At 41.7% G+C, this 20590-nt stretch overlaps 2 protein-coding genes across 2 annotated transcripts; both read right to left on the bottom strand.

The window, feature by feature from the left end:
* Positions 1 to 3788: 3788 nt before the first annotated feature.
* LOC116392316 (uncharacterized) lies at positions 3789 to 6573 on the bottom strand. Its single transcript, XM_031863651.1, has 2 exons — positions 6499 to 6573; positions 3789 to 4621 (listed from the first exon to the last, which is right to left on the bottom strand). The coding sequence occupies exon 2, from the start codon at positions 4613 to 4615 to the stop codon at positions 3830 to 3832; it is 786 nt and encodes a 261-aa protein (XP_031719511.1). The 5' UTR covers positions 4616 to 4621; positions 6499 to 6573; the 3' UTR covers positions 3789 to 3829.
* A 4581-nt stretch (positions 6574 to 11154) lies between these two features.
* On the bottom strand, positions 11155 to 15994 carry LOC116388745 (mucin-2-like). The gene is made up of 2 exons (XM_031856892.1): positions 15939 to 15994; positions 11155 to 13975 (listed from the first exon to the last, which is right to left on the bottom strand). The coding sequence occupies exon 2, from the start codon at positions 13967 to 13969 to the stop codon at positions 11309 to 11311; it is 2661 nt and encodes an 886-aa protein (XP_031712752.1). The 5' UTR covers positions 13970 to 13975; positions 15939 to 15994; the 3' UTR covers positions 11155 to 11308.
* Between the last annotated feature and the right edge of the window lie 4596 nt (positions 15995 to 20590).

Raw genomic sequence — 20590 nt, 5'->3', positions numbered from 1 at the left:
AAAGTAAAATGTTCCTGTCAGTGTTTTACAATTATATAGGATGTTTCTGGATCAAAATCAACCTCATTCAACGGTTCGTATGTTATCTTACAAAAAAGTAACGTCACAATAATCATGCAAGTACAGCAACACGTGTCGATTTACGCTGGTTACATGAATACAGACTTTTCAAAAATCCTTTTAGGCCACAGAACTACTTAGTCAGGTTCAGGAAATGATTGTCGTTTGGGTTAAAATAACTATTAAAATACGGAAGTGAAGCAACAAATAAATCAATGTTGACTTCTCGTTTCACAAGAGGAACAAACGGTTTCCTGGAGGAGAGACTGTGTTTTGTTTGACCCAGTGACCTCCCTGCTGCTCTGTGTGGGTTCTTTTGTGGTCTTTATACTTCCTGGTTCATGATTAAGTAGATAACATACAGATTCATTTTGTGGGACATCTTATAATTACAGTGCATGTATTTTTCGTATAGCTATGAACGCTGAATGAGAATAGCCTGTACTGCTGCATTAATGTGTATGTTGCATTTTAACTCCTTTATATCCTGTCGGCTTCGTTAATCTACATCAAAACATCACATGTTTGTAGCGTCGCTTATATGGGGTTAAAGCTGCAGTCGGTAGCTTTAATATAAATAACTTTTTGTCATATTTTCTCAAACTGTCACTACATCCTAACATCAGTCCATAGATGAGATATCCTGTGAAATAAATCAGGTTCGTCTGCCTCCTTTTGGTGCTCCGAGATTTAATCCCACCTGAAGCAAAACAACCAATCAGAGCCGAGGATTTGTCTAACGCAGCTGTCAATCACCGAATCTCGGATCGAACTGTCAAACTGGGCAGCGCTGATCAAATATGAATCTAGATTCTGTTACTGCGTTTTCTATTTCCCATTTTACAGCTAAACATGAACTAAAATATGTTTCTGAAAACATTTTGGGAGAGAAATAGTTAATGCAGCAGCAGAATCTAGATTCATATTTGATCAGCGCTGCCCAGTTTAACAGTTAGATCAGTTCAGAGCAGGCGGCAAACTCCAGTTCTGCCGAGCAAAGTCAAAGCTTCATGTCTAAAAACTTGCATTCTCTCTAATGTCCAGTTTAACTCTTAAAAGTTTATGGTCTCAATCTCTGGTTTCAAGTCTTCTTCAATACAGCATGATGTTCATTTAGTACATTATGGTCCATTTAGAGTCAAACAGACCATAAAGCAGGGGATGCTTTAGGGGCGGGGCTACACGGTGATTGACAGGCTGAAAGTTGTCTGTGTATCGGTCTTACAACTTTAACACTTTTACAGTGTGTTTTCAGTTCATAAAGGTTAATTACAACATTTTGGTCACCTGAAAATGTCATTCTTCCAAAAAACAAGATGGCAACAGCCAATCGACAAGGTTCATTAACTTTACAGCCAGGTTCAGTAATAAGCTTAAATTATATACATAAACGTCCATATCGAGTTTAAGATACTGTTAATAAACTTTCAATTCCTTTATATTATATTGACAATAATCCCCTCAGGATTTAGTGGACAACGGTGGTTGTGTTTGTTTTGGTGCTCTAGACAGAAAATAGGGTTAAACATATATGCAAATAGAAAAATTGAATAAATAAAACGAAATTACCCACATTATTATATTATGAAAAGAGTGCATATTTCTTTTTAGTCCTGAATCTATTCTGAGTTGTGTGCGTGTGGCCTCAAGAGCTGACCAGACAGTGGATCACTTAAGTTCACTTTAACTTATAACTGGTGTGAACACAAGCACCAAACTTCATGTTCCATGTTAGTTTAGCATCATTTCTCGAACTTGGTACAAATAACTTTGATTTTGTCAGATCAACTGACATCTGGTTAATTTCACCACGTGGAGCCAAATCAGATTTGAAAAACATGCTGAGACAGAGACTCGAAGAGACTGGCCTTGTGTAATGCAGAATGTAATCTATGTCCATCATCAATAATAACAGCTGTGTTGTTCAGTCTAATGACCACAAGATTGTGCTATAAAGCTGAAGAAATGTGGATCTTCACTGATCAGTGACAGATATTCCTCACTAAGTGATCTGTAAAAGACCATGAAGAGATTATGACCATGATAAGTTGTTACAGATCATTAAAGAGAGAGAAAAATAATTATTATACATTAACTGTCTTTAATGTATGACATGAAGTTGAAGTGAACTTGAATCTTTTATGACAGACGTGTTCCAGAGATCAAAAACACTCCACACTCAAGTTCTAAAGTTACTGATCGCTCCTTTATTAACAAACAAGTTCTCTGTAACATGTAGTTATTGTTCTCCATACATAAAGATCATGATCATAAGTTAATACTGACTTACATGTTGTATACACACCACCATTTAAAGTACTATAAATCCTTTAAGCCATTGAATATGTAGATAGTTATGAGTATTTTCATGACAAAAACCTAAACAAACAGCACTAAAGTGCCTCACTTAGTTATAATAATAATCTTAATCATGAATAGTGCATATATTGAATACAAACATAAATACCCGTGTAAATATTTACTGAACAGAAACTGGGGTGTAAGAAACATGTAGAGACAGAAAAAGACACACTTTGTAACATGCAGAAAGACAATCTTTTCCAAAAACAGCAATAAACATAGTTTTGTTAGTTTACAGCCATCACAGGTTTACAAAGGTTACAACGTTATTCATTGTCATAGTACAACAGGGTTGCAGTTTGCGGTCCCATTTTCCAACATAAAAACAACATTATAAGTAGAGGGTGGAGGATTAATTACAACAGGAAGGGGCTGAGCACACAGCCCTGGGGGGCTCCGGATTGGAGGAGGTGCTGGTGTATGTTTGTGAGGAAGGCTAATAACCAGTTGCAGTAGCTGTTTAAAGTGGACACTGCAGATGTTTTAGGTACAGGGTCAATGGTGGCTGTCTTGAAACAGGTGGGAACACTCTCTGGTGACAGTGATATGTCAAAGATGTCAGTGATGATCAGTTAGCCGGTTGGAACGAGTTCTTAGTAAACAACTGTGGGTGTTACCAGGTCCAGCAGCTCTACTCATATTCAATCTCATCAGGGATTTTACTTATATAAAAATGTGCCTGCTAGGGTCCCAATGGCAGCGGCAGACATAAAAAATGGCCACCACTCTACGTTGATTTGAAAGTCTGTTCCTTTCCTTTTCTGTTTCTATGATCCTGCCCATCCCTCTTTGTCCTCCCATTATATAAAATGTTTCCACTTTTTACAGCGTGTTATTCTTGTTTTAGGGTTAAAAGCGATAGTTTGGTACAGATGTAGTTTGTGTTTGTGACAAAGTGGGTGAGAACACACCATTTGTCCCCATATTACATTCATCTATAAATCTAACCATGCTTGTCAATTGTTTGCTTGCCATACCCACCATGTGTTCTAGAGGCTAAAGGGGGAGGCACCCAACCATTTCCTCTATTTATACACTGGATGATGTCATCTGGGATGTCATTGGGTCAGACCAAATATGGGGGGGAGTAGAATATGTACAGGTAGATTTGTAGGTTAGTTGTGATCTGTTTTACATTGTTGCGAGTGTATAGCAAATTGTAAACCATATACAATTGTTGGCTACCTAAAGGGGTGCTGTAAGGTAGAGCTTTTGTCTGTTAACTATTGGAGTCAGTAATTGGTGTCACCTGCACTCATGGTAGGAACTAGATCCTGCTGTTTTGTTTGTATATATGTTTGGTTACGCGTGTAGCAGGGCACTTTTGTAAATAAAACACCTTTTTGTTATCGGAACAAAGTCTCTCGTGTCTGCCTCCTACCACTTCAGAAGCCACTCCGGTCAGCCTTCACCACAGTGTTGAAAAACCAATTGGCGTGGAGAAAGGGATGGAGGACATGGAGTTAGACGTTTCCATAGAGGGTATGAGCCAGCCGACAAGCGCAGGTGTTGGGGTGTTATACGATGTCATGGGGGCCATGTTCCTGGGTTGAGGCATAGAGGTTGTGGGGTTATACCCCATGGGGGCCATGTTCATGGGTTGAGGCATAGAGGCTGTGGGGTTATACCCCATGCGGGCCATGTTCATGAGTTGAGGCATAGCGGCTGTGGGGTTATACGATGTCATGGGGGGCATGTTCCTGGGTTTAGGCATAGAGACTGTGGGGTTATACCCCATGGGGGCCATGTTCATGGGTTGAGACATAGTGGTTGTGGTGTTATATGCCATGGGGGGCATGCTGCTGAGGTCCTTTCCCTGGTCAATCAGAAGAGCCCTGGACAGTACCTGTAAGTTATCAATGAGCGTTTCGTCCACATTGGAGAACTGGTCGTCATGGTTGCCGGACTTCCTCAATCCCGAAAAAGAATTATTTCGGGAGAATTTCTCCATCAGCGTCTTGGCAGATTTCAGAGTGCTGCAGATTTCCTTCAGAGCGTTCTCCACAGTGGGAGAGATTACGCCATGCTCTCTCTGTTTAGCGGTATGAACCAGTCCCTCCAGTACTTTGACTCTCTGGGCGACTTGTTGGCAGTTATTTTTGTTGGCCTTCGCATTTGCAGCCATCTGGTAGATTGTTGAACATAGGCTCAAGGTCAAATCCACTTGGGACTGGTATAGATCCCTGTTATCCATGATTAGCTGTAGAGACAGAGAGGCAGTTAGCTTAGATTGAACCGGTGCAACATTGAAGTGAACCTAACCAGACTGACCTCAACCGAAAGGAACAAAACCGCAGATTGCGTGAATTAAACTGACCTGAGCTGAAGTAAATTAGTGAATTACAGATGAAGTAAGTCTGGTAAATTGGAGCTGATGTGTGTGACTCACTGCTCCTCCGGCTGGCTTTCTTTTTTTCACATTGCAGGTTGACTGCAGTTAGAGGTGGGTGGAGCTTTCTAACCTGATGTCTTGCACCTGGACAGGCTGGGTTATTTAGTCTCTTTTAGTCTCTCTCTTCTCTCTCACCCCCTACATCTAACTTTATTTTGGTTTGGTCTTCCTTTTATTTTTGCCCTCACAACGACAAATATGTTTGCACAAACAAATATTTTTCTCACTATTTGATCCAAGAAGAGAAACATCTAGAATTCTGTGTTTTTTTCTTCCCAAATAGCCAGATACAGCTAGCATGTTTCCCGACATCTTTCAGCCTGACATACCCAACATGGAAGCTGCGTTAGTGATTGTTCTGAACAATTAAATTAAACCTGAAATACCAGATTTTATTTTGGGCTAAGACACGCCCAGTCAACTCTATCATCTGCTCATTTTCGATAATCAGTGTTGCATTACACTCACAGCACAAGCCTTTTCTCTCTTTTAGGTGAATGAATCCATCAAAACATGACAAAATCTGGTTAATCTTTTTATACCATTGACTATTTTTTCTATAAAATGCATCATATTTTATAAACTGATATTAATCTGAATTACAACCACTAACCCGAGCTGTGAAATAAACTTTAGTGGAGTAAAAAAGGCAATATTTTGCACTGAAATGTAGTGAAGTTTAAAGTAGTATCAAGTAAAGTACAAGTACATGCTTGAATTGAAACTGTAATTTCCCAGAATTGATTCACTGTCACTTCAGGGAAATGACAGAGATCTTTTCTGAGAGTGTGGGTGGAGTTTCAAAGGAGCAAAGGTAAATATTAATAACCTGTCCTGTGCTTTTGTTATTTGACTTTACAAGATCTCCATGAAAGTTTACAGGAAAAAACTGTTTTCAACTTTAACCACATCTTTGTTAGCACTGTGTTTACACAAAACGGTATATTTTTGCAAAACAACCTCCAACATCTGGTTTTAACACCTGTCTACAACAGATTTCTTGTAGGTGTAATATAGGTCTACCTGTATGTGCATTGTTTCTGTATAACAGTCCATGACATGTATTATAGCTATACACAGAAAAGTACATACAGTGTCTCCAAATCTGGGCATTTTTAAATGTATTAGATGAAAAAGGATTAAAGGTGACCATGTGAACATCTTAACAGGTTTTGCATCCTGTAATCAATCCTCCTGTTCATAGTGGCCATTAAAAGATCCATTCAAATAAGTTAATATGAGGCTGCAGCAGTCTGAATTAGACAAATCATGTGGATATCTTCCAAAGTTAGTAATTTTAGTAATAAAACCTCTCTATGTTAATGTCACTTCATCGCAGCTCAATACAGAAACACAACGAGGGAATTCTGTACTGAAAAGATTGTAACTAAATGTTCATATGGCCACCTGACTATCATTGACAGATGTCAAAAGCAACAAACCACCCCGTCAATACTCATTTATGGTTCCAGAAAATATTCCTAATCCAACAGAAAAATAAACAATTTAAAAACCAACTGGATTATCCGATCAACTATTTTTTAAACAATACAATACATTAATTGTCACAAAGCTAAAACTGGTTGTTTTTTAAGCCCATAAATATTGACACTTTAGAGATCTTTACAGGAGAGCAATTACAATGTAAAAGCATGAAGAAGCAGAGTTTTTAAAAGATGATTTACCTGTTGACAAATGGCCCGTCTGAATCCAGGTGCGCAAGTTGGAGAAGATGAAAGTGTTTGTTGTTTAGCAGCAGTTTCTTTCCACGATGCTGTGCCAACGCAGTGCCACATACAAAACATTCTATCTACTTGCTAAACCTGCTCATCCCGTTCAAGGCTGTAAGAGTATGCGCCCGCTGGCACCACTCACATGTAGAAACTGCATTTTGGGGAATCTAATTATCAGCTTTCTGGAGGAGAATGAGCCGATCAGATCAATGCCACTCTTATGTCTGTACTTTAAAAACTGAAGGCAGTAAGCTTAGCTAATCATAAAGACTAGAAACAGAAGAAAACCAGTTGTGGAAGAACCCTCGGAGCATTTACCTATATAAAAGTACCAGTACAACAATGTAAAAAATACTTCATGACAAGTAAAAGTCTTGCATCTTGGATCTTTCATAAGATGAAATTGACAGGGGTTGTTGATTTATTTTCTTACATTTTATTATGTTTAACAAGTGCATCATATGTGCAATCTTATTCTGAAAACTAACTAACTATAGCTGTAAAATAATACGGTGCAGAATATAGTAAAGAGAAACAAATAAGGGGCTCCTACACAAGAGGTCTTCTTCTTAACCCTCCCTCTTTGTCCTTAAATATTACAGAGATACTTTTAGTGTCTGGAGGAAATGGTGGTGGAGAAAAGCATGGGGGACATGGTTCCAGGTAGAAACCTGGGAGACATGATGAAGGCAAAGGAGCTGTGTGGATAGGTAGTGGCCTGGGGGGCATGGTGCTGAAGGGAGGCTTAGGGGTTGTTGGGCTGGCCATTGGTATGATGCTTGGGAGATGGACAGGGGTGTGGAGCCATACATTAGCATCGGGGTTGGGGGCTAGACATTGACATGGTGCTGTGAGAGAAGCATAGTGGTTTTGAGTCTAGGACTTGACAAGATGCAGGGGAAAGGTGTAGGATTGTGGGGCTAGACATTGGCATGGTGCTCGTGAGATGTATAGGGATTGTTGTGCTAGACATTGGCACAATGCTGTGGAGATGGATAAGGGTTGTAGGGCTGGAAATTGGCATGATGCTTGGCGAGGCATAGGGGTTGTGGGGCTAGACTATGCATGTGCTCGAGAGAGACACATGCGGGGGTTGTGGGTCTATGCATTGGCATAGGGATTTTGGGGCTAGACGTTGACATGATTCTGGGAGAGGCATAGGGCGCTGTGGGGCTGGACATTGACATTGTACTGGGGAGAGGCATAAGGCTTTTGGGGTTGGACAATGGCATGTTGCTTGAACAAGGCGTAGGGGTTGTGGGGCTAGATATTGGCAAAGGGGTGTGGTGCCAGTAAGAAGTTGTCCACTGCAATACTCTCCACCTACTCACCTGAATGTCCAGGTGAATGCCATTCAGCTTGTAGAACTTGTCTTCATTGCTGAAGCTCATAACAGTTTTAATTTTGGAGTATTTAATCATCAGAACCTTGTGAGTGGCTGGAGTGCTGCAGAGTTTCCCCAGAGCGTTCTCCACTACAGCAGAGATTCAGACCTGCCGTCTTTGTTTGATGGTGAGGTGAGAACCAGTTCTTCTCGGGCTTTCATTCTGTAAGGCAACTGGTTTACAGGGCTGAACACAATCTCAGTCTTCTTGTAGGTTGTTAGACAAAGGGTCAAGGCCTAATCCACAAGGGACAGGTATGGATCTACTATCCATGATGAGCTGTAGAGATAGAGAGTCGGTTAGCTTGGATTGAAATACACTGGTGCATCAGTAAAGTCAACTTATCCACACTGAAGTCAACCCAGCTGAACTCAACTGAAACTAACAAAGCTGCCTCTAAATCACTGCTCCTTCTGCTGTCTTGTGTTTTTTTCCTTGCAGGTAGAAATGGGAGGAGCTTTCAGTCCTGATGTCTTTCACCTGAGCAGGATGAGCTGTTAAGCCCGACTCATTCTGACCCAATTCCAATCCAGTCTCTACACCCTCCCACTGGAGTGAACTCTGACTAACAGCTGAATAAAGCACCCTTCTTAAAGGTCTAGGGTATAAATACAGCAGCAAGACAAACTTCCCTCTCTCTATCAAGGAAACTTTAAATAACAGAAAGAAATCTCCAGTCCTCCAACTCTCTCTTCAAAACTGGCCTCCATTGTTGTGCACAGCAAACACCAAACCTGAAGTTCAGTAATAGACACTCATTTAGCGTAGAATATATACAAAACACTCCATGTCAAGTTTCAGACCCTAATAACCACCAATTAATTCCAATATATTTTATTGAGAATAATCCCCTCAGGATTTAGTGGACAGCAGTGGTTCTGGATGTTTGGGTGCTCCAGACACACTGTTAGGAGAAAACGGATGGTACACACAGGGTTAAATAACATGTGGGAGTGGAAATCCGGCCCATGCAGGACACAGTTGTACAATAAGTGCAATCAATAAAACTGAATGACCCACATCTTAAAAATCGGATGAAAAGAGTGCGTGTGCATATTTACAGACTTTTAGTCCTGAGTTTTGTGCATGTGGCCTCAAGAGCTGACCAGACAGTGGATCACTTTCAGAGCAGTTTAACTTCACATTAACTTGTGATTTATGTGAACACAAGTACCAAACGTCATGTTCCATGTTGGTTTAGCTTCTCACAGTTCTTGAACTTGGTACAAACAAGTTTGATTTTTCTCAGATGAACAGATATCTGGTTAATTTTGCCCGGCTCAGAGACTAATGAAAATAGGGAGAAAAACGAGCTGATCATTTCACTATCAGTAGTGAAATGCGTGTATGGATGTGTGGCAGTGTGTTGTTTATGTTGAACTCAAACATAAACAACAGGAACTGTGTCATGTCGGTGACAAAAAGGACCTTCCCCCAGAGAGACCAAGCCAGCTGAATGAAGGAGTATTTAAGGGCAGACACACCGGTACAGGTGTGGATCATACAGCTGATGACTCTCCATTCAGTGCCGGCAACAGACAACCATACGCACAGCAACAGGGACACCTACTGTATGGGAGGTGGAGTGTCACCACAATAATAACAGCTGTGTTGTTCAGTCTAATGACCACACGATTGTGCTATAAATCTGAAGAAATGTGGATCTTTACTGATCAGTGACAGATATTCCTCACTAAGTGATCTGTAAAAGACCATGAAGAGATTATGACCGCGATTAGTTGTTACAGACCATTAAAGAGAGAGAAAAATAATTATTATACATTAAGTGTCTTTAATGTATGACATGAAGTTGGGAGTGAAATTGAATGTTTGATGAAAAATGTGTTCCAGAGGTAAAAAAAAAAAACACTCCACACTCAAATTTAAAGGTTCCTGATTGTTCCTTTATTAACAAACAAGTTCTCTGTAACAAGTTCAACAAGAAGTTATTGTTCACCATACATACAGTTCATGATCATCAGTTAATACTGATTTACATGTATACACATCACCACTTAAAGTACTATAAATCCTTTATGCCATTGAATATGTGAAAAATGTGTATATGTAGACAGTTGCTAGTTTGTCTTAATAAAGTTCCTCACTTAGAAATAGTAAAATAATAATAACGAATAGTGTATATATTGAATACAAACAGAATAAGTGCCCATATAAACTTTTACTGACACTGCAGGTGTAAGAAACATGAATATAGTGAAAAAGAAACGGTTTTGTTAGTTAATAGCCATCACAGGGTTACAAAGGATTCAAGGGTATTCATGTTCATAGTACAGCAGGTTTTTGGTATAGAATGCAGTTTGCCGTCCCATTTTCCAACATAAATGAAAACACACACACACAAAAATATATATTATATAAGTTGAGGGTGGAGGATTAATTACAACAGGAAGGGGCTGAGTACGCAGCCCTGGGGGGCTCCGGTTTTCAATAGTGGAGGAGGTGCTGGGGTATGTCTGATAAACTTTGCAGAGTGAGGTACTCAAGAGCAGAGTGCTAAATTTAGGTTCATGGGGGAAATTGTGATGACAGCTGAGTTGAAATCAACAAAAAATATTCTAATATAGGGGTTGATATTTTCCAGATGAGCGATAGCTGAGTGGAGGGCAGTGGAGACGTCATCCTCTCTGGATCTGTTGGCTCTGTATCCAAACTGGTCAGGGTCCAGGCTGGCTGGGATGTTCTTGTTGATGTGCTGGAGAACCAGTTTCTCAAAGCACTTCATCAGACTAGGGTTAGTGCCACAGGACGGTAGTTGTTTCGACTAGACACTTCAGATTTTGCGAAGGTGGCTGTCTTGAAGCAGGTCATCTAACTAGCCAGTCATCCGGAGATGGATGAATGGCTAGTTAGCTAGGTCGCTGGTCCTTTTCTGGAGCAGCGGGGAGTGAGGCGGAGGGTCTGTTAACTCAGATCTGCTGCTGGCCACCAGCCCGCTGTTTTGCTATGAAGCATGGTGGAATTAGCAAGGTAGTCTGATAGTTAGCTATCAAGCTCGCTAAATCCACTATGCTTTAATGCTTCTCTGGTTAGAGACAATCGATTAGTTGCTATCGACAACTGGCGATAGCAAGTGCTTTCTTATGCTGTGACAAGGGAATATCTGTTTGAATCCAATTATATGTCTATGATCCTGCCAATCCCTCTTTGTCCTTACATTACAACGTGTTTTAGGGTAAGAAGCCATAGTTTGGTACAACAGCTGTAGTTTGTGTTGAAGGATCCGTTGGTACCATCATGTCCATGACAGAACTGGGGAATGAAGGGGGGGGATGGAGGACATAGAGTTAGACATTGCCATGGAGGGCATGAAACAGCTAACAGGTGCAGGAGATGTGGAGTGACACATTGGTGCTGGGTTAAGGTATGGTGTCTGTGGGGTTATGCGCTGTCATGGGGGGCGTGGTGCTGGGTTGAGGCTTGATGTCTGTGGGGTTAGGAGTTGTCATGGGGGGCGTGGTGCTGGGTTGAGGCATAAGAGCTGTGGGGTTATTTGTTGTAATGGAGGGCATAGTGCTGGGTTGAGGTTCTGTGAGGCTAGTATGAGGCTGTGTCTTTCCTTCAACAGTATCATACATTTGGTGCAGCGTGTTTCCCTGGTCAATCAGAAGAGCCTCTGACAGTACCTGGAAGTTATCAGTAAGCATTTTGTCCACATTGGAGAACTCATCGTCGTGGCTGCTGGACTCCATCAAGCCCGGAGAAAATGTCTCCATCATGCCCATGTCAGGATTGGGGACTGTAGGGGTAGGGAAACGGATGGAGGACATGGGGGACATTGAGTTAGACATTGCAATGGAGGGCATGAACCAGCCGACAGGCGCAGGAGATGTGGGGTGACACTTTGTCATGGTGGGCATGGGGCTCTGTAAAAGAAAAGGGGTTTGAGGTCTATATATTGTCATGGAGGGCATGGTGCTGGGATGAGGCACAGGGGTTTTGTGGATATCCGTTGTCAGTTGGGGCGTGGTGCTGGGTTGAGGCATAGAGGATGTGGGGCTATGCATTGTCATGGGAGGCATGGTGCTGGGTTGATGCTTATGGTCTGTGGGGTAATGCGATGTCATGGGGGACGTCGTGCTGGGTTGAGGCATATCGTCTGTGGGTTTATGAGTTGTCATGGCGGGCCTGTTGCTGGGTTGAGGCACAGTGGCTATGGGGTTATACGTTGTCACGTGGGACATGGTGCTGGGTTGAGGCATAAGAGCTGTGGGGTTATTTGTTGTCATGGAGGGCATAGTGCTGGGTTGAGGTTCTGTGAGGCTAGTATGAGGCTGTGTCTTTCCTTCAACAGTATCATACATTTGGTGCTGCGTGTTTCCCTGGTCATTTAGAAGAGCCTCCGACAGTACGTGGAAGTTATCAGTAAGCATTTTGTCCACATTGGAGAACTCGTCGTCGTGACTGCTGGACTTCATCAAGCCCGGAGAAAATTTCTCCATCATGCCCATGTCGGAATTGGGGACTGTAGCGGTAGGGAAACAGATGGAAGACATGGGGGACATTGAGTTAGACATTGCAATGGAGGGCATGAACCAGCCGACAGGCGCAGGAGATGTGGGGTGACACTTTGTCATGGTGGGCATGGGGCTCTGTAAAAGAATAGGGGTTTGGGGTCTATACATTGTCATGGCGGGCATGGTGCTGGGTTGGGGCACAGGGGTTGTGTGGATATCCGTTGTTATTTGGGGTGTGGTGCTGGGTTGAGGGGCTATGGGGCTAGTATGAGGCTCCGTCCTTCCCCCAACTGTGTCATACACTTGGTCAGGGGCGTTTTTCTGCTCCATCAGAAGAGCCTCAGACAGTACCTGTAAGTTATCAGTGAGCATTTTGTCCACATTGTAGAACTCGTTTTCGTCAGAATCAGGGGATGTGGGGGTGGAGAAAGGGATGTAGGACATGGGGGACATAGAGTTAGACATTGCCATGGAGGGCATGAACCAGCCAGCAGGCGCAGGAGATGTGGGGTGACACATTGGCATGGGGCTTTGGAAAGGAATAGGGGCTGTGGGTCTATAGATTGCCATGGGCGGTATGGTGCTGGGTTGAGGCATAAAACCTATGGGGCAAAACATTGTCATGGAGGGCATGGTGCTGGGTTGGGGCATATGGCTTGTGGGGATATAGGATGTCATGAGTGGCATAGTGCTGGCTTGAGGCTTAGGGTGTGTGGGGTAATACGTCGACATGGGGGTTGGGGTACTGGGTTGAGGCATTGTGGCTGTGGGGTAATGCATTGTCATGGGAGACATTGTAATGGTTTGAGGCACTGTGGCTGTGGAGTAATGCATTGTCATGGGGGGCATTGTGCTTGGTTGAGGCATTGCGGCTGTAGAGTAATGCATTGTCATTGTGGGCATGGTGCTTGGTTGAGACAAATCTGTGGGGCTATGCAGTGTCTTGGGGGGCATGGTGCTGGGTTGAGGCTCAGCATCTGTGGGGTTTTGTGTTTTCTTTGGGGGCATGGTGCTGGATGGGGTCTCAGCATCTGTGGGGTTTCGCGTTGTCTTGGGGGGCATTGTGCTGGGTTTAGGCTCAGCATCTGTGCGATTTTGCATTATCTTGGGGGGCATGGTGCTGGGTTGAGGCGCTGTGGGGCTAGTATGAGGCTGTGTCTTTCCTCCAACAGTTTCATACCCTTGGTATGTCGCGTTTCCCTGGTCAATCAGAAGAGCCCCCGACAGTACCTGGAAGTTGTTAGTGAGCATTTCGTTCACATTGGAAAACTCATCTTCGTGGCTGCTGGACTCCATCAAGCCCGTAGAAAATTTCTCCATCAGCGTCTTGGCAGATTTCAGAGTGCTGCAGATTTCCTTCAGAACTTTCGCCACAGTGTCAGAGATTACTTCATGCTCTCTTTGTTTGACGGTATGAACCAGTTCCTCCAGTAGTTTGACTCTCTGGACGACTTGTTGGCAATATGTGTTGTTGGCAGTCGCATTCTCAGCCAATTGGTAGATTGTTGAACATAGGTTCAAGGTGAAATCCACTGGGGACAGGCTTAGATCCATGCTAGACATGATTAGCTGTAGAGACAGAGAGACAGTTAGCTTGGATTGAAATGCATTGGTACCACAGTGAAGAGATTTTAACCATTTGAACACAGCTGAAAGAAACAAAACCGCAAATTGCACCAATTTAACTGACTTGAGCTAAAGTCAATGAGTGAATTAAAATGAAGTAATTCTGGTGAACAGGCGCTGAAGTGTGTGACTCACTCCTCCTCCTGCTGACTTGTGGTTTTTTTTTTCTTTGCAGGTTGACTGCAGGTAGAGATGGGTGGAGCTTTCTTTCCTGATGTCATACACCTGGGCAGGCTGACTCATTTTGTCTTACTCTTCTCTCTCACCACCATCATCTACCTTTTTTAGTTTGGTTTTCCTTTTATCTTTACCCTCACAATGACAAATACATTTGTTCAAATAAATAATTGTATTACTAACTGAGAGAAACTATAAATTATAAAGTTGCAATTAGATTAAACGCAAAGTAATTTAGTTTTTTCTGCCTTGTCTTTTTTCTGCTAATTGAACCACAGTATTTCTTGTACTGCATCTTTTTTTACCCTACCCTACAAGGAAGCTTAGGTAGTGATTGTTCTGAGTAATTAACATAAACCTGTAATACCAGTTTTTTTCAACCGTAGCCCAAATGTTTTGAACGCAGGCAGAGGAGTGTTTGTGTTTGTGTGATATAATGAATGGAGGCAAATCGTTTTTCTATAAAATGCATCATATTTTATAAACCAATCTTAAGCTGAATTACTGTATATACAGAAACCATAGCTGTGAAACAAAATGTAGCACTTAAATGTAGTGAAGCATAAAGTAGCATAATATGTGATCAAGTAAAGTACAAGTACATACTTTTTTTTCTTGGACCGATCTCTGTAATTTCCCAGAATTGATTCACTGTCACTTCAGGGAAATGACAGAGATCTTTTCTGAGAGAGTGGGTGGAGTTTCAAGTTCGAGTGAGCGAAGGCAAATATTAATTACCTCCCCTGTACTTTTGTTCATTGACTTTACAAGATCTCCATGAAAAGTTGAAAGGAAAAATCAGTTTTCACCTTTAGCCACATCTTTGTCAGCACCGTGTTAACACAAAATGCTGTATGTTTTACCAAACTCCAATATCTGCTTGTAACACCTGTATACAACAGATTTCTTGTAGGTGCACTATGAGTCTACTTGTATGTGCATCGGTTTCTGTAGAACAGCCCATGACATGTAAAACATATCCACGGAAAAAACATATACACTGTCTCCAAATCTGGGCATTTTAAGATATGTTAGATAAAAGAGGAAGGCTCACATTTTATCATGACAGGTATCCACATGAACATCGAAATCCATTAAAAGAGCCATTAAAATAAGTTTAAAACTTCTCTGTGTTAATGTCACTTCATCGCAGCTCAACACGGAAACACAACAAGGGAATTTTGCACTAAAAAGATTGTAACTTTGTGAGGAAAAATCTTCAGATTAACTTTGGAATGTATTTCTGCACAGAAGGACTGTGGATTTTGTCCCCCAATGCTTATATTATAAAGCAATCTTTAGATGTCCACCGGAGAAATAACTAAAGCAAGCAAAGCCAGTTTAAATGTTCAAATGGCCACCTAAATAGTGTTGATGGATGACAAAAGAAAACATATCCTTTAAATGCTTCTTTCAGAAAAGTCTCCTATATTTAAAAAAAATTAAAAACAACTAGATGATCTTATAAATTAATAAAAAATAAAATAAATTACAGAAAAGTAAATAAATTTAAATTTAAAGATAAAAATGACACTTGAGATTGTTACAGGACAGCAGTGATAGTTAACAGCTCATGAAGTAGCAGAGTTTTAAGAGATTATTTACCTGTTAAAAATTCTACTACTCTGTCAGCAAAATAAACAATTAAAACCTACTGGATTACCTGTTCAATTATAATATATTATTTTCTATAGATATGACAGCAGTGATAATGTAAGAGATTATTTACCTGTTGTCGAACGGCTCGTCTGAATCCAAGTGCACATGTTGGTGAAAGTGAAAGTATTTGTGGTTTAGCACCAGTTCCTTCTCAGATGTTTTACTGAAACATTCTTGGCCTCTATGATGTTGTGCCAACGCAGTGCCACATACATACCATTCTTGTAACGTTCATGTTTGTTAAACCTGCTCATCCTGTTCAAAGCTGTGAGAGTATGAGTCCACTGGCACCCGATCACATGTGGAAACTGCATTTTGGGGAATCAATTTATTTGCTTTCTGGTGGAGAATGAGCTGAAAAGATCAATACCACTCTTATGTCTGTATGGAAAAAACTAAAGGCAGTTAGCTTAGCTTAGCATAAAGACTGGAGACAGAGGTGGTAGAACTATTCAGAGGATTTACTTAAATCAAAGTACCAGTACAACAATGTAAATATACTTTATGACAAGTAAATGTCTTGCATTTAAAATCTTACTTCAATAAAAGTGTAAAAGAATCTTAAAGAAAATGTACTTAAAGTTACTACTATAAAATTAACCTTGATTGGCACACTATGTATTACGATTATTAATGTTGATGTATTAATCTGGCATAAGGGTTGTGGGGCTCCACAATGTCATGGTGCTGGGGAGAGGCTTAGGGGTTGCGTGGGCAGACATTGGCATTGGACTCTGGAAAGTTATAAGGGATGTGGGGCTATCATGCCAATGTCTACCCTCACAACCTTTATGCATCATGCCTAGGGGTTGTGTGGGTAGACATTAGCATGATGCTGGAGAGAGGTAGAGGGATTGTGGGGCTCAAATTTGAAATGATGCTGGGGGAAGGCAAAGGGGTTGTGGGGCTGGACATCGGCGTACTGTTGGGGAGCAGCATTAGGATGTTGGGGCCAGACATTGGCATGATGCTGGGGAGATGCATTGGGACTTTGTGGGTCAAATTGGCATTTGACTCAGGAGAGGCATAAGGGTCATGGGGCTTGGCATTTACAACGGGGTATTGTGCCAGATCCTCTCTGGCTTTCCCTCTATGAGCGACTGGTTTGAAGGGTACCTTGCTGGCCATAACATTCTCAGCCCATGACCCTTTAAACAAAGGGTCAAGGTCAAATCCACTCGGTAAAGGTATAAATATACTTTATCCATGATTAGATGTAGAGATAGAAAGTCAGTTAGATTGGATTGAAATGGGCTGGTGCCTCAGTGAAGTTAACTTAACCAAGCTAAACTCAACTTAGCTGAACTGAAGCAAAACTAACAAAACTGCAAATATCACAAATTGAATTGTTCTGAATCTGACCTGAAGTGAGTTTTTCTTCCTTGCAGAATGCCTGCAGGTAGAGGTGGGTGGAGCCTTCTATCCTGATGGCTTGCACCTGGGCAGGCTGGTTTTTTTTGGCTGACTCATTCCAACCCAATTTCAATACATCCTCTACACCCTCCCAATCGGTGAGGGAATAACCTCCGTTTGTAGTCACACTAATAAAGCACCTTTCTTTAAAGTGTAGGGTACAAATGCAGTGGCAAGACAAACCTTTCTCTCTCCAGCAAGTAAACTATGAATAACAGACACAATTACAGTCCTTTAACTCTCTCTATCTTTGAACACAAGCACCAAACCTCATGTTGCATGTACCATCTCACATTTCTTGAACTTGGTACAAACAAGTGAGATTTTCTCAGATGAACTAACATCTGGTTAATTTCACCACGTGGAGCCAAATCAGATTCATAAAAAAATGTGAGACAGAGACTCGAAGAGACTGGTCTTGTGTAATGCAGAATTAAATCTATGTCAATCATCAATAAGAGCAGCTGTGTTGTTCAGTCTAATGACCACAAGATTGTGCTATAAATCTGAAGAAATGTGGATCTTTACTGATCAGTGACAGATATTCCTCACTAAGTGATCTGTAAAAGATCATGAAGAGATTATCACCGTGATTAGTTGTTGGATCATTAAAGAGAGATAAAAATAATTATTATATATTAACTGTCTTTTATGTATGATATGAAGTTGGGAGTGAACTTGAATCTTTTATGACAGACGTGTTCCAGAGGTCAAAAAACACTCTCCACACTCAAGTTCTGAAGTTACTGATCGCTCCTTTATTAACAAACAGGTTCTCTGTAACATGTTTTAACAATAAGTTATTGTTCTCCATCCATAAAGATCATGATCATCAGTTAATACTGACTTACATGTTGTATACCCACCACCATTTAAAGTAGTATAAATCCTTTAAGCCATTGAATATGAGAAAAAAACATGTATATGTAGATGGTTATTAGTTTTTTCATTACAAAAACAGTAATAAAATGTTTCACTTAGTTATAATAATAATCATAATAATGAATAGTGCATATATTGAATACAAACAGAATCAATGTAAACATTTACTGAACAGACACTTGTGTATAAGAAACATGTAGCGAGAAAAATAAACGCTTTGTAACATTCAGGTTATTGAATGCAGTAAGAAAATCTTCTCCAAAAGCAGCAATAAACTTAGTTTTGTTAATTAATAGCCATCACAGGGTTACAAGGTTATTCATGTTCATAGTACAACAGGGTTGTGAAACAGAATGCAGTTTGCAGTCCCATTTTGCTGTGTAAGAAAATCAGACAAAATGGAGGATGAATTAGAACAGGAGGGGGCTGAGCACACAGCCCTGTGGGGCTCCGGTAGTAGAAACGGCATCCTCTCTGGATCTATTGGCTCTGCATGCAAATAGGTGAGGGTCCAGGCTTGCTGCGATGTTGTTTTTGATGTGCTGGAGAACCAGTTTCTGAAAGCACTTGATTAGAATGGGCTTGAGTGCCACAGGGCGGTAGACTACTGCAGATGTTTTAGGTACAGTGACGATTGTGTCTGTATTGAAGCAGGTGGGAACACTCTCCTGTGAAAATGTCAGTGATGAGATCAGTTGTTATCAGGTCCAGCAGCTTTACTTCTATTCACTCTCTTCGGGGTTTTTCTACTGTAGATACTGAGAGCGGCCGGTCTTCTGGAGGCAAAGCAGACTTCACAGCTGACCCTTAAGCATTAAAGGTGTTCGGCTCCCTGGCCTCACACATGATGGGAGCGGTCCTTCTTTTGTAGCCTGTGATCGCCTGACACATATTATTTGTGTTATTGGTGCTGTGTTATTGGTCGCGTTTGCTGATATAAGATGTCTGTTGATGTACGTATATTCCTCAAGAATGATGGAGTTTTTCGAATTTAATGATCCTTCCAAATCAATGATAATTAATCTTGAGCGTTTGCTCTCCTGGCCATAGAAATAGAACGTGAGTAGAACGGACATTGAACTGTTTGCTGTGGTCATTTGACTAGTACAAAAGAAAATGGGGATTGTTGTTACTTGACATGGTGACAACACACGTCAGTGGCTCGAAAAGTGTTGTTGCTGAGAAGAGAGTGTACGCAGCTGAGAGGAATGGCTGATTAGTTAGCTGATTAGCTAGGTAGCTAGTCCTTCTCCGGAGCAGCGGGGATTGAGGCGGAGAGACCGTTAGACTAAGATCTACGACTGGCCACCAGTATGCTGTTTGGCTCATTTTTTCTACCAGTGTACCAATGAAGCATAGTGGAATTAACAAGCTGGTCTGCTAGTTAGCTATCAAGCTTGCTAATTCCACCATGCTTTAATGCTACACCGGTGAGATAAAATGAGCCGAACACAGTTGCCATTCAACTAGACAAAAGTGTGTGGATGAAGCCTTAATTTGTTTAATTTCACTCATTTACTCTGGCTCTCTATGCTTCGTAACCTTAATACTCTGCTGCTTGTTTGAGTGATTACTACAAAACCTCACCTCAGTGAGTCTGCGTCTTGACGTAAGTCGGTTAAGCTTATACAGAATTTAGCCTGCTTCAACGTTTGCAATGGCAGCGGCTGACATAAAAATGGCCACAGCTCTGATCATCTTGCTACGTTGTTTTGAATGGGAATCCTATTTTATTTCTATGATCGTGCCCATCCCTCCTTGTCTTCACACAACACAGAAAATGTATTCCCTTTTCTCTTGTTTTAGGTTAAAAAGCCATAGTTTGGTGCAGATGGAGGTTGTGTTGAAGGATCCATTGGGCCCATCATACCCATGGAAGAATTCGGGATTGTAGGGGTAAAGTAAGGAATGGAGGACATGGGGGACATGGAGTCAGACATTGCCGTGGGGGGCATGAAAATGCCGATAGGAGCGGGAGTTGTGGGGTTATACGTTGTCATAGTGGGCATGTTGTTAGGTTGAGGCATAGGGCTTGTGGGGTTATACATTGTCATGTGGGGCATGCTGTTGGGTTGAGGCATAGGGCTTGTGGGGTTATACGTTGGCATGGGGGGCATGCCGCTGGGTTGAGGCATAGGGCTTGTGGGGTTATACGTTGGCATGGGGGGCATGCCGCTGGGTTGAGGCATAGGGCTTGTGGAGTTATACATTGTCATGTGGGGCATGTCGCTGGGTTGAGGCATAGGGATTTTGGGGTTATACGTTGTCATGTGGGGCATGCCGCTGGGTTGAGGCATTGGGCTTGTGGGGTTATACGTTGTCATGGCGGGCATGCTGCTGGGTTGAGGCATAGGGCTTGTGGAGTTATACATTGTCATTGGGGGCATGCCGCTGGGTTGAGGCATAGGGCTTGTGGGGTTATACGTT

This window comes from Anarrhichthys ocellatus, unplaced genomic scaffold (genome assembly GCF_004355925.1).
Source record: "Anarrhichthys ocellatus isolate YVR2014 unplaced genomic scaffold, GSC_Weel_1.0 scaffold2, whole genome shotgun sequence".
Lineage (NCBI taxonomy): Eukaryota > Metazoa > Chordata > Actinopteri > Perciformes > Anarhichadidae > Anarrhichthys > Anarrhichthys ocellatus.
This window is presented reverse-complemented; position numbering and strand designations above follow the sequence as displayed.